Genomic DNA, 13,566 nt, shown 5'->3' with positions numbered 1-13,566 from the left:
TAGTTGATTATGTATGGAATTGTGAGGTGGAGATTAATATGTTATATTTGTTTAATGTTCTTTAACATTTTAGTTGATTCTGTGTGGATGATTGTAATGCTGGGATTAATTTGTTATGTTTGTTTAATATTCTTTAGCATTTTAGTTGATTTTGTTAGTTTTACTTGTAAGGTTGACATTAATCTATTATGTTTGTTAATGTTCTTTAGTATTTTAAGGTGCAAAATATTCTGTATGGATGATTTTTGTAATCTAATACACTTAAATTACCAAAAAAAAACAGTTGAGCTCGAGCCTGCGCTCAAGCTCAAGCAAAATTGACGAGCTCGAGCAGGGTTTCAACCCTGTAGAGCCGAGCTCAAGCAGCAAAGTCTGGCTTGAGCTCGAGCCTGGCCCAAAAATAAATGAGCCGAGCCTGGACAGCCCAAGCTCGGCTCGTTTACACCCCTGGGCGTATTAGAGTGATGGCCAGAGAATCAAATTCTCCAGAATAGGAGTGGAATAGAAAACATATTTACAATCAAATTCTCCATTATTCAATTTCACTTGTAGAGTGTTTGAACAAATAACTTGCAACTTAAAAAAGATGGTATGTTAGAAATTGTTTCCTTTCATGAGCAACATAATTATGAGTTTCAGAGTTTGCACATTCTCTAATGAAACATATGTTAAGATCAACAAAACTAATTACACTTGTTCAAAAAGCTATTGCAAACGATGTTGATAAGTCTAAAATATCAATCAAACAAACTACAGATTTGTTGAGCAGGCCAACCTAAGAGTCATAAATATTTTAATTTTTTGGATGTAGACCATAGAAATTACGTACACTTTAAGAGGAAGGTGGCTTTGAAGATGGCTTTGAAGAAAGGAGATGGTTGTGTTGTGATAAAGTATTTTCATAAGATGCAATTACGATATCCATCTTATTTTTATTCAATTCAATACAACTCAATAACAACGACGTTACCATAAACATTTTTCTGAGTAAATGTTAGATCAATAGATGATGAACACTTTGATAATGTGATATGCTTTCACACAATTTACCGTGCAAATGCATTTGATCAACCCTTCTCACCATTCATTGGGGGTTAAATCATCACAAACAATCGAGTAATGCTCCTTGCATCTCACAAGTCACAATAGATAATGTCATTTAACTTCCCATATTACCCTTAAGTTTATACTCACAATTTTCCAAATTTACACCCAAACTCTCTTAGTACATCTAAGGATATTTTAAGAAAAGTGTATCATTAAAATGTATATCATTTTAAGCTTTCATTTATCACGGGCCAGAATGAATAATTTTTTCTTTAAAAAAGAAAAAAAGAAAAACACGCAAAAAGTATACATAAGGACAGTACAAGAATTATCCATAATAATTGTCTGCTACACCAATATGGTTAACAAAATAACATACAGCAAACAGCCTTTCCCTTTGGGCTCAAACTATATGTAACATATTGGCATTCCTACTAGGAAGAGAATCAGAGATGAGAATTGCTTGCAGCATTAACAAGGACTAAAGAAAGGGTTCACCTGCAGCCAACCATCCAACAAATACCTGCTGCGTTTTTTTTTTTTTTTTTTTTTCCAAAATATTTGTCCTAACATCTATTATTAACAAGGGAAAAGGGTGGGAGAGGGGTCTCTCCGCAACCTGCCATCTGATAAATCAAGTTTCTTCATCTTTTCTTCACACCAAAACAACTGCTCTTTGGTGATCCTAACCATTCTGAGAACCCTGGATAACACTTTCACATCAATTAGGCTCAACAATAGCTGAATATCTTCGTCTGTTTGGGGCCAAGATTTCTTTTTCCAGCCTTTCCTCCTTTTACGCAGTTCCTTCAGTTTTATCCCCTTCTGCAGATCCAAGGGATACAATTAAGAGTATAGTTCAGTAATCAAAAGTTTAAGTTGGCGAAGCTAGATCAGCATGATATATATATATATATATATATATATATATATATATATATATATATATAATGATTTTAAACAAATGTTATTCAACATGAAAATAGTTATTATTTAAATCTGTTGATTCATGTCAAAATGTTTTTAATGAAATTTTGACCTCTCAATGGTCTTTGTTTTTATTGTGAATATTGACTGCAATGCAATTAGAAATAGACAATCATAATGAAGTCAATATCTACAAAATAACTGGTTTTAAAGAAAAATGATCATTGGTTGAAAACTAACTCTTCCAAGGTTTTCCTGATCATTGCTAGCCTTTTTCAAACTTTTTGGGTAGAAAGCCCTTCCCATAAGGACGAATAGCTTCATTGTAAGCAACTGAATATTTGAACTCCAAGTGTAACCCGCAAACAAGGTTGTCTTAAACGCAAACCTAAGAAACGCATATACGCCAAGAACATCAACACATATAAGGACATCAAAGAATGCATATAAGTACCAGACTATTGGTAGGTTCCCCATATAGTCCACATCAAGAAGAAAGGTTTTAACCAATCTCATAAATATGTCAGTAGTAGAAGACTTTGCCATAGTAATATTTTCCAGCCAATTCATCTAAAGAGCGCTTGGTCAGTTCTCTCTCTCTCTACCCTGAGTCCAGCAGTGGCGCGTGTAGGCGCATTTCGTTAGTTCTCCCGCTCGCTGTTCTGATACTTAGTTTAGAAGATGGATTATGTGAGCTGGCTTCATGTTGAAGCAAAAACCTTCGCGTTCTCAATGCCTGATGGGGCCTCTGTTCTCCCACTGGAGAAGAGGGTTATCTCGTGTTGTGTTTATGGGGAAGTTGTGCACTGAGTGGTTGAGAATTACGAAGGAAATGCTGGTGCGTAATGCTGAGGTCCCAAAGTTTGTCCAGTCATTTAGAGAGGGCGCCAAGGCTTTCATCGTTTAGAGAGGGTCCAATGGGTCAGGCCATTTTTTTGGAGGTAGCGGTGTATGCAGCGGGTGGCCGGAGAGGACTCATTGTGATCCTGAAGGGACGTGGAGCGAAACCCTTTAACAGCCAAGAGTCCGATGAGGCAACCGGAGGATACGGTGGGTATATGGAGCAACCTGCTACGCTGGGTCAGAGTTTTGGTGCTCGAGGCTCAGCTCTTTACCCCTTTCATGTTGCAGAGGAAGATGAGGTTTGTAAGGAAGCAGAAAGTAAGGCTATTGTGGCTAATTGTGGGTTACTTTGGGAATGGAGAGGTCAACTTGAGAAAATTAAGTGAAGGTTGAACGGGCATTGATGAGTGTGATTGAAGGACTAGAGTATTTTGAGTTGGGGTCTAAAGCTTTTAAGCCAAGCCGTGGTTTTAAAGGCCCGCCTAAGTCTTTTAAGGCACGTAAAAGGCCTTGCAAGTAAGGTCTATGGCAGGTCCTTCCTAGCCTCGGAAGCCCACTCTGAAGAAGGTTTTGAAGTTTGGTCTCGCCCCAGGTGCGTGGAAGCTGGACCTTGACCCGGGCACTTCAGGTGTCTCACCCCCACACCATAGGTCAGAAGTAGTGTTCTTAGACCTGGGGTGTCATCTTCAGACCCAGATTGTGCTTTTAACATGGGCTACAATGCAGCTCGCTTCTCCATCGGGGCTGGTGGATCGCCGAAGGCCTCACTGGCAGTTTTGGCAGCTGAGCAAGCTTCTTTGAACTCAGCAGTTCAGCTTCAGTCGTCTTTGGGCTCAGATTTGGCTAATAAGGTGCTGGTTGGGGGCTCAATTCCTAGCTTCCTTCGGTTTTGTGGTGGGTCTGCTCGGGCTACGTCAAATCTGTCGTTGGTGTAAGCAGATGCTGCTGGTGACCTTGTCCAGCTCTTGTTAAGGGGCCGGTAGCTGCCACTAGTCCTATTGGGATTCCTTCTTGGGTCTTGCTAGTGGACTCCCAGATTATGTCAGCAGCATTGGGTTTCTCCTAGATCTCGTCGAAGGGTCTCATGCAGCTATGCCATTCCTAGATCTCGCCGAAGTCTTCAGTGCTACTTTGCGTAGCCTCCCGTCTCCTCTATGGTGCCTAACAATCCACCAGGTCTAAGGAGGCAAGTAGTTGGGGTCAATGGTGCCTTTTCCCCCACAAGTGGTTGCTCCAGGCAGTGTTCAGAGTTGGTTGTCTTAGGGAGGTAGTCAGCACAAGGTTGATAGGGATGATGAGGCTTCATGTCTCATGGATGAGTTGGATGGGGATGGTGATGGTGAGTTTGGTAAAGATCTCAATTCGTTGCTGTATACCTATCCCCCTAGTGCGGTGGGTGAGGCTGGCTACTCAAATTGGGTTGCACACTATGCGAAGGAGATCTATCCTATTGTGGGGATTTTTTGTGTGGGTATGAGCAGCTTGTCTCTCTTGACATTCCTTGAAGAGGATCGCCGTCATGAGTTTATGGCTTCTCTATCTAAACCTGTTATGAAAGGTAGTAGGGAACTAAGAAATTTAGAGTGCATCATTAACTATGATGAGAGAAGTGAATGTTCTAGCTGTGGTAAAGGCAAGGAGAGGGTACCTATAGTGTTTTTATGAAGCCCATGCTACTCTCCTGGAATGTGAGAGGGTTGAATTAGGGGATGAAATGTTTGAGGGTGGTTAGGAAGTTGCTCAGAGATTGGAAGGTGAATATTGTTTATTTTCGAAAAACTAAACTTGAAGTCATGTCTCATAGTGTTGTGCTTAGTTTATGGGGTTGCAATCATGTGGACTAGTGTTGTTTGGATTCCAGTGAGGCTTTAGGGAGTATTTTGATTATGTAGGACACAAGGGTGGTGGAGAAGAGAGGAGTGTGTGGGGGATTTCACCCTGGTTGTTTCCTTCAAAAATGTTGAAGATCACTCCATCTGCGCTTTTGCGGGTGTCTATGGTCCTAATTCTATTAAGGATTGGAGGCTTTTTTGGGATGAATTGGTTAGTTTGCTCAGTTGGTGGAACCTGCCTTGGTGTAGTGGGGGTGATTTTAATGTTACCTGCTTCCCCAGTGAAAGATTGGGTGAGGCTTGTTTATGTCTTGCTATGATGGAGTTCTCGGACTTCATTTTGATTAGGGTTTGATGGATCTTCCTCTTGTTGGCAGTTCTTTTACTTGGTCGATTACTTGGGACCCTCCAGTTTGGTCTAGGATTGATAGACTCCTTGTCACTTCGGTGTGGGAAGCTTTGTTTTTGAGTGTCCCAGAAAAGGCTCCCTCATCATTGTTCGGCTCACTTCCCTATTCTCCTTGATTGTGGTGATGTTCTTAGGGGAGTAGGTCTTTTAGATTTGAAACCATGTGGCTAAAGGCAGAAGGTTTTGTGGGCTTGGTGAAGCAGTGGTGGGACTCATCAATTTCAGGGTACACCAAGCTTCGTGTTAGCACGCAAACTCAAGTATTTGAAAATTGACTTGAAGAAATGGAAAGAAGAGGTGTTTGGCAATGTAGAAAGGAGGACGAGGATCCTTCTAGAAGAGTTACATGTTTTTGACGTCATTGAAGTAAGGGCCTTAGGAGATGAGGAGAAAATAAAGAAGGCAGAAGTTGTTAGCAAGTTAGAAAGATATACCCTCTTGTTGGAGGTGAGTTGAAGGCAGAAATCTAGGGTGTTGTGGTGAAGGGTGATAAGTGTACTAAATTCTTCACTCCATAGCAAACTATAACAGAAGGAAGAACACTATAGACTCCTTATTGATTGGCGGCAGACTCTCTTCTAATCAGGTAGAGATCAATGAGCACATTGTCTAGTTTTATCAACAGTCATATACGGAGCAGGGTAGTTTGAGGCCCCTGGTGGATAGTCTTTCCTTTGACTCCATTTTGGAGACTGAGGCTAGTTGGTTGGAGAGACTTTTCGAGGAGGAGGTTAAGAAGGTAGTGAAAGCTATGAATGGTGACAAGGCGCTGGGCCCTTGATGGGTTCTCTATGGCGTTCTTCGAAGTTTGCTTAAAAGTGGATATTATGAAGGTTTTTAATGACTTCCATGCTAGAGGTAAGTTTGAGAGGAGCCTCAATGCTTTGTTTATTACTCTCATTCCAAAGATTCCAAGGGCTATCGATCTCAAGGACTTCTGCCCGATCAGTCTTGCGTGGAGTATCTACAAAATTATTGCGATGATTCTTGCTAACAAGCTTAATATGGTGACGAAGAAGATCATCTCCAAGTCGCTGAATGCTTTCATAAGAGGTAGGCAAATCCTAGATCCTGTTCTTATTGCTAATGAATGCCTCGATAGTAGATTAAGATCTAGTGAGGTGGGTGTTATTTGCAAAATGGATCTTGAAAATCTTATGATCATGTGAATTGGGACTTTTTATTGTATATGTTGAGGAGGTGTTGTAGAAAAATAGAGTAGGAGAAAAGTATTCTTATTCACTTGTTGATTCTTAATATTTCCATACATAGGTTAAATGGAAGAAACCTAGGAACTAATATGGAAAGAAATGATGACATATTACAATAAGATCAAATCAGAATAAAATCATAATAATAATAGACATTAATCAAGGAGGACCAAATCGTAGATAGTTTCCATCTCCAACACTCCCCCTCAAGGTGAGTCATAGATGTCTCGCATGCTCAGCTTGCATAAGGCTGAACGGAAACACTTCTAAACACTCCATTTGTCAAGATTCTGCAAGCTGTTCTCTATCCACAAGTTGTTCTCTTGTCTTCACATATGGTGTCCAGATGATATCTTCTGAATGAACCCTTTGACTTCTTGTAGGACAGCCACGAAATCTCCAACTCTCCTGACATCTTGAGCCTTGTGCATGGAGAGTTGGATTCTCACTATGGGAAGTCACCTAACTCTCTATCGCCATTTTCAGACATCCAACTAAATAGCTCCTTTTTGTGTGGAGGTTGGATTCTCACCATGCGAGGTCACCTAACTCTCTATCCCCATTTTGTGAGTTTCAAAATCCAACTAAATAGCTCCAACACAACATCAATTGGATTCAAGCTCAAGGAAGATTAAAAATAAACTCTTTATCATCAATACCACCAACAACGGAGAAACCAACAACAATGACAACTTGTAACTTACTCTAGTACTCCCCCTGAGCAACAAACTTGATGGTTGCTCCATTTACCTCATTGAACTTGGCCAGAATATGCTCTGACCTGACAAGAAAATGCTTTGAATCGGAAGGAAAATGCTCCGAACCAGCAAGAAAAGCTCTAAATTGGCAGGAAAAACTCTGAACCGTTCAGGAAATGAACTGAACCAGTCTCGGAACACTCTAAACCAGATAAAACAAAGCTGAAGCTTTGCACCGGACCAAAAAACAACTGAACTGGGACTAAAATAGGCTGAACCGGTCAAGGAAAACAGTGAACCAGAACTGAAATGCACTGAACCAGATGATAAATCACTGAACCGGCTCTAAAAGGTGTTGAAACGGTATTGGAACCCTATGAACCGGGAGAAAGTAGACAACTTGTAAGCTTCACCGGCAGAGTAGAAACCCCGCAACATAGGATGTCAGCCAAATATGCTTAGCCTTGGAACCCTAAGAACAATGACAACTTGTAACTTACTCTAGTACACTCCCCCTGAGCAACAAACTTTGCATCAGTGGACAATTGCTTATGTCTCCTTTGATGTTTAGTTATAGTGATTCCTTGTTATTTTTGTCAATTCTAGTTAGGGGTTTCCTTTTGTATATTTCCTATGTACTTACAAGTGTCTTACGCTTTTAATGATATTTGTCGAGTCTAAGATACACTCATAGTTCAACACAAAATGTAACATACAAATGACACTCTGATGTACTCCAATAATTATTGACAGAAAAAAGTGTAGCAATACCCTAATGGACCCTAAAAACACAGCAATAGGATTCCCAGACAACATTTATTTGAAAACAAGTGTCTGAAGTCTAAGTGGATAAGTTGGTCATAATGGAGAATTTATTGAAGAATTTAAGACCGTGAAGAAGATGATAACTTTATAATCGGTATCTTTAATATTTGTCCTTATTGAAATCAATTGATGTGATAAACTGATACAGCAACACTTGCTGTTAACTCTCTTTCAGTCATACTCAAGAAAAGATGCCCTCAAGTCTTCTTTCTTCAAACAGAAAAAGTAAATAGTAGGGGAAAAAAAGGGATGCACCCGCTACACATATCAATTGTTTCATTTTTTAAGTAGTTTTGTTTTGTAATATAATTATCTTTGAAAACTGTAAATCAATTATTGTATTGATTTGACCGAAATCAAGTTGCACCATTACCCAAAAAATATTCTAGAAACTGTGGTGTGACTATGATATTCAAACGTCAATACCAACATATGCAGAATTATAGTGTTGCTACATGGTGCTGTACGTAAACTTACAAGAGTTTAGAGCCAGCCACACAAACAAGAATTAATGGATTGAATAAAGGGTGAGAACGCAGTTGTGAATCTCACACAAACAGCAGATTAATTAATAATGCCAATTAACATAATAAAGGATTAGGAAAATTTAAACGGCAACAAAAGTTTCCTGCACTAGAGGCCTGAGAAGACTTGGTTAATGTTCAGATAAAGATGCTAGCCTAGAGAGTTATTGAAACAAAAAAAAAAATGATGATAGGCTAGAAAGTGGAAAAACAAGATACATCATAGGACCTTACCTTCTCAAGAGAAGACTGAATCTGTTGAAGAGGGGTTGCAATCTGGTTTTGATTTCCAAAAAGGCGAAGAACCCCATTTGATTTTTTCTTGTCCATCTTCATGAACAGCTGGAAAGTAAGGATTGAACTCTCAACAATCTTGATGAGATCAGGAGCCAGGACCATCAGATCTGATTCTTCTTTCTCTGGTTCTTTTTTATCTGAACCTGAAACAGATAATTGAACCTAATTACTTAGCAGCGCAATATCATAAGCAAAGAAACCAACTCCAATAGGTAGTCCATTTTCCATAAAGCAAAACACATTTGTTTGCTACAACAGGTAAACATGATCTAGTTACATTAAAGAAAGAGAGACATTAATCTTCAGAGTCACATCATACTTCATACTCCCCAATTGAAATGATCCAAAAAGTTCTACAGATTTGTCCACAAGAATTTACCTTTTATATTAGGAACCTGGAGCAGTTTAGGCAATAGCTTCCGTGATCGAGCATAAATTTCTGCCCTAGAACCCTCCTCAAAGGGTTCATTCTCAATAAACCTTTGTAATAGAACCTGGAATTGTTGAAACTGCTGAGCACTGTAATTATAACAGGCCGGATTATCAGGTTGACACATGATTTTATGACTCAGTTGAGTGTATTGACAGTGAAGTGCTTCCCAAGTCAAGCAGATTTGAGCTACATATGCTGTTTCAATATCTTGGTATGGGTCATGACCTGGCTGCTGAAGATATTCAGTTTCATCATCGGGTTCTTCAATCTTCTTCAAAGAAAGACAGCGAAGAGGGGATGTAAGCTTCTTAGATGCAGATCTTGGTGATGGAGTTGCAGGGGCTTGAGAGCCTGTAAGACAACCTTTATCTGTGCAGATGATTTAAAGAATACATTGGAGCACAGCACCCATACATTGGAGCACAAAAAATAAGTTCAGCTAAAAGCTGGAAATTGTTGATGAACAAAGAAGAAAAAAAAAAAAAAAAACCTGTAAACATTGAAGCATATAGGTTACTTATCAAAAAAAAACATTGAAGCATATAGGTAAGCACATGGTACTAGACAGTCATAACCCAAGCATCAAAAGCAAGCACCAGATAGATATGCTTATTTGTCCGTCCATCTAACAGTGAAGTTCTAATTTTGGTCCCTATATTACATTAAATAGCCAAGAAGCCGAAAAGGTGCTTCACTTCTACAATTTGTTGCTTAAATCATTTCAGGTGTTTTAGCAAGTCTTCTTGTCCCTCTTGCTATTGCCTAGCAATCTTAAATCATAACAACCCTATTAAGATCTTACCCAAGAGAGCGCGATTAAACACCATCAAATCTCTTTTATCCAACTCTCCCTTAAAGATCAAAGAACAAACCTTGGACCAACTCATCAAGTGATATTTGAACACTCCACCTAACCCACCCCACAAAAAATGACGCTAGATCTTCTCAATGCAGTTAGAGGTGGGGGATGGTTCCAGGATCAGCTTTTGGCATGACTAGTGGTGTGGGGAAGCGGTTCTAAAGGTAGCTTTTCCAGTTTAATATGGTCTCGCTTGTGTGAAGGATGCCTCTATTGTGGCTAATTTATAGTTTTTTTGAAGCTCCAACCAATGGAATGTGAGCTTTGCTAGAGTGACGCATGATTGGGAGGTGGATGTCTTTACTTCTTTTTTCCAAGTGTTACATTCAGTTAGTGTGAGAAGAGGATGTGAAGATCGATTGTGGTGGGCTCCTTCCAAAAGAGGATTGTTCAAGGTCAAATCATTCTACTGCTCTCTAGCTTCTCCTAAAAGTAGTTGCTTCCCCTGGAAGAGCGTTCGGCAGACTCAAGCTCCTTCGAGGGCGGCATTTTTTGCGTGGTCGGCGACACTAGGCAAGATTCTCACCTTGGATAATCTTAAGAGGTGGCATGTCATCATGATAGATAGATGTTGCATGTGCAAGAGGGATGGGGAGTCCGTGGACCACCTTCTTCTTCACTGCAATGTGGCTTCCACCATTTGGAGTGATCTTTTCAATCATTTTGGGCTGCCTTGAGTTATGCCTAGACGTGTTGTTGATTTGTTTGACTATTGGTGGTCCGGTGTTGCGATGAGAAAATGGTGCCTACATGCCTCTTTTGGTGTTTATGGAGGGAAATGAATGATAGAAACTTGGCGGACTCGGAGAGGACACTAGGGAAAATTTTATCTTTGATTTACGAAACATTGTATCTTTGGGCATCGATGTTTGTGTCTCCTCTGTTGATTAGCTAAAGTAACTTCCTTGTTCGTTTTGCTCTTTATAGGTAGGAGGTTCTTTTTGTATACTTTCTATGTACTTAGGAGCGCCTTACGCTTTCAATAAGATTGATTTATTACTTATAAAAAAATCCAGCCTAAACATAGAATAAATAATTTATACTTTCTAATGATTCAATTGTCAAGCTACCTGATAGAATGTTTTGGGATTTCCACATTTTCCATATAATCAATAACTTGGTAAAAAAAATTAAATCCAATATATTACGTTTTAAATTGAAACTAACCATGACTAAACAATATTAGAAACTGCAAACTCAATTGAGTTTCATCAGTCTCAAATCTGAGCTCAGTCCGGACTCATTGGAGTTCAAATCAATCAAGTTTCTAGTACATTGGAGTTTGTCTAGTCAGTTGAGGAAGTCAATTCTTATATACATGTATATTAAGATTTCATCAGCCCTAACATATTTGAACCACCCAGATAGCACCTTCACATAGGGTGAGTAAATATAAGTAGATATTCCACAAAACTCAAATGACGTAGATAATGAGGAACACTACAAATATTCACTATTAAAACAAGAAACACCCCAACACTGAAAGAGTTGACACACTTAAATATATATTATCAGTCAAAGCAAGCTACCTTTACTAACTTCATCAAGCTGCTGTGTGCTCATCCGATCAAAGAACAGCATCCGCTCGCAGTACTTGTCGTACACAGCGTCAAATCCACACCACCACTGCCGAGCTTCTGCTTCCACATCCTTCCACTCACTAGAGCTTGTCTCACCCTCCTCCTCCTCCTCCTCCTCTTCTTCCTCTTCTGCACAAGACTCTTCTTCTGGAATCAACACCATGAAACTGTTTCTTCTCAGTTCTTTCAACCTCCTCTTCACCTCATTCGTAATAAAATCATCATCATCATCCTCAGCTTCAGCTTCAGCAACAGGATCAGCATTAGCTGATTTACTCAAATCATCACCACCATTCTCATTCTTTGGTTCCTCAGGCTGTGGTATGGGATTATCCTCTAAATCTTTTCCTGGCCCAGGTTTGTGGGCTTTTCTGAATTTTTTTACTTTAAAGAAATCCATGTTCAGCTACCGTTTCTTCGCTGATAAGTTTTTTTCTGGTATCAAAAGCAGATATTAGATAAAACCTCCCTGTTTATCCCAAACGTTTAATCGAACAAATGTGAGATCCTGCTGTCAAAATCTTTCCAATATAGATAATCAGCAAACAAAATCCTGAAATATTTTAAGGAAAATCTGCGACGTGCCACGAAACCAGTTTAAGCTAGAATCTGATAAGCAATAAACCTTCAACACCCAAATCCCATCACAGTGATCCAGTACCAAAACAACCAAAACACTAACTTTCAAGCTTAAATCAGCTTCAGATCACTTTCTTTTCACAGAGAAGGGAGCTCCGAAGAAAGCTAATGAAAACCCAGAAACTGTTGCAAGCTCAAAATAGCAAAATTACTGCATATTGTTTCCCTCAAAAACTAAACTACAGCATCATGTCTTTACAGAAAAAAAACAAATAGAGATGTCAGTAAAGTACATTTCTTTCACAAGTATTCAAAGTGTTTACCTTTTGAAGTTTCAAAGACTCAACATAGATCAAGCACTTACCTTCTAGTGAACTGTGAAACTGCTGCACTTACAGAGACCAGATACCCCCAGCAACTTCACAAATATTTGCAGATCCCTCCAACATTTCATTTCTGAGCCACATTACCAAACAAAAGGCCAAACCCCAAAAAAATCCCGAGAAAAGCCACCACCTTTAGTGACCCAAGAAGATTGCTGATCTTTTTTCACCGATTCACTGCTCAAAAAGCAAACCTTTGAGCAGCACTACCCCAATAACACCAAAACCCAACAAGAACCCTTTAAGCAGTGTCTTGCAAAACATGCCAATTCCCTCAACACCCAGAAGCACATTTCCACAGGTTTTTTCACACTAAATCAACCCAAAAGAAGAAGAAAAAGAAAATAAAAACAAACCCATCAAATCCAGTAAGATCAAGAAATCTGTCGGCAACGGCAATGTGACACCCTAAATCTAAAGTAGAAGTAGAAAAAGAAGAAAAAAGGGTTTGCTTCGTTAGAGAAACCTAGAAGAAGAGCTCTAGGAGTGAGAGGCTGCTGGCACAGAGAGAGAAAGGTAAATTGGTGGCATTGAAGAAAGAAAATGCTTATGCTACTCCATAAATGTTAACTTTGTGAGCAGTAAATTGTTCTGATTTCCATTTCCAATAAAAAGTTGGTCCAACCATTTATTATGCTTTCCAAGATTGGGAATCCGAACTAATTAATTAATTATTGATTAATGTGTTGGATTTTTCTGATCAATGTGGGATTGGGAGCACGCAACCCCCCGCGATGGGAAAATAGAACAGTGGACTGGACGGACTCCTTCCCGTACAGAGAATATTGTCAGAAAGAAGCACGGCCATTACAAAAAGGCCGCGCTAAAGTGGGTTTTGATTTGTGATTCGCGTGTTACGAGATGACGATATTGCCCTTACTCGAAATTCTTCAAAGACAACCATGTCCCTGCCCGTCGGCTAATTGATCGAAACTGGTACTACAAGGGAAAGACTTCAGTCCGCAGGCATGTATGATTAAAGAATGACAAATAAAAGGGAAAAAAGCATTAAACCGATCTAGGCTATTAATTTACTTTTTTTGTGTTACGAGAATGGCATGGGTAGAATGGGAATGTTTTGAAAATATATATATACATATGTTAGAATAACTTAGATTT

At 39.4% G+C, this 13,566-nt stretch overlaps 1 protein-coding gene across 5 annotated transcripts; it reads right to left on the bottom strand.

Moving 5' to 3' along the window:
* Positions 1–1,352: 1,352 nt before the first annotated feature.
* On the bottom strand, positions 1,353–13,085 carry LOC132188484 (uncharacterized). 5 transcript variants are annotated; one of them, XM_059602952.1, is made up of 5 exons: positions 12,429–13,084; positions 11,435–11,920; positions 8,993–9,415; positions 8,551–8,756; positions 1,353–1,872 (listed from the first exon to the last, which is right to left on the bottom strand). In XM_059602952.1, the coding sequence occupies exons 2-5, from the start codon at positions 11,883–11,885 to the stop codon at positions 1,627–1,629; spliced, it is 1,326 nt and encodes a 441-aa protein (XP_059458935.1). In that variant the 5' UTR covers positions 11,886–11,920; positions 12,429–13,084; the 3' UTR covers positions 1,353–1,626. The 5 variants fall into 5 exon arrangements, with proteins under 5 accessions (XP_059458935.1, XP_059458934.1, XP_059458936.1 ...); XM_059602951.1 differs by having other exon boundaries at positions 11,435–12,317; positions 12,429–13,083; XM_059602953.1 differs by having other exon boundaries at positions 8,993–9,409; positions 11,435–13,085.
* Between the last annotated feature and the right edge of the window lie 481 nt (positions 13,086–13,566).

The sequence above is a fragment of the Corylus avellana genome, chromosome ca7 (genome assembly GCF_901000735.1).
Source record: "Corylus avellana chromosome ca7, CavTom2PMs-1.0".
In the NCBI taxonomy this organism is placed as follows: Eukaryota; Viridiplantae; Streptophyta; class Magnoliopsida; order Fagales; family Betulaceae; genus Corylus; species Corylus avellana.
The sequence above is the reverse complement of the archived record's forward strand: the minus strand, read 5'-3'. Positions and strand labels throughout refer to the sequence as shown.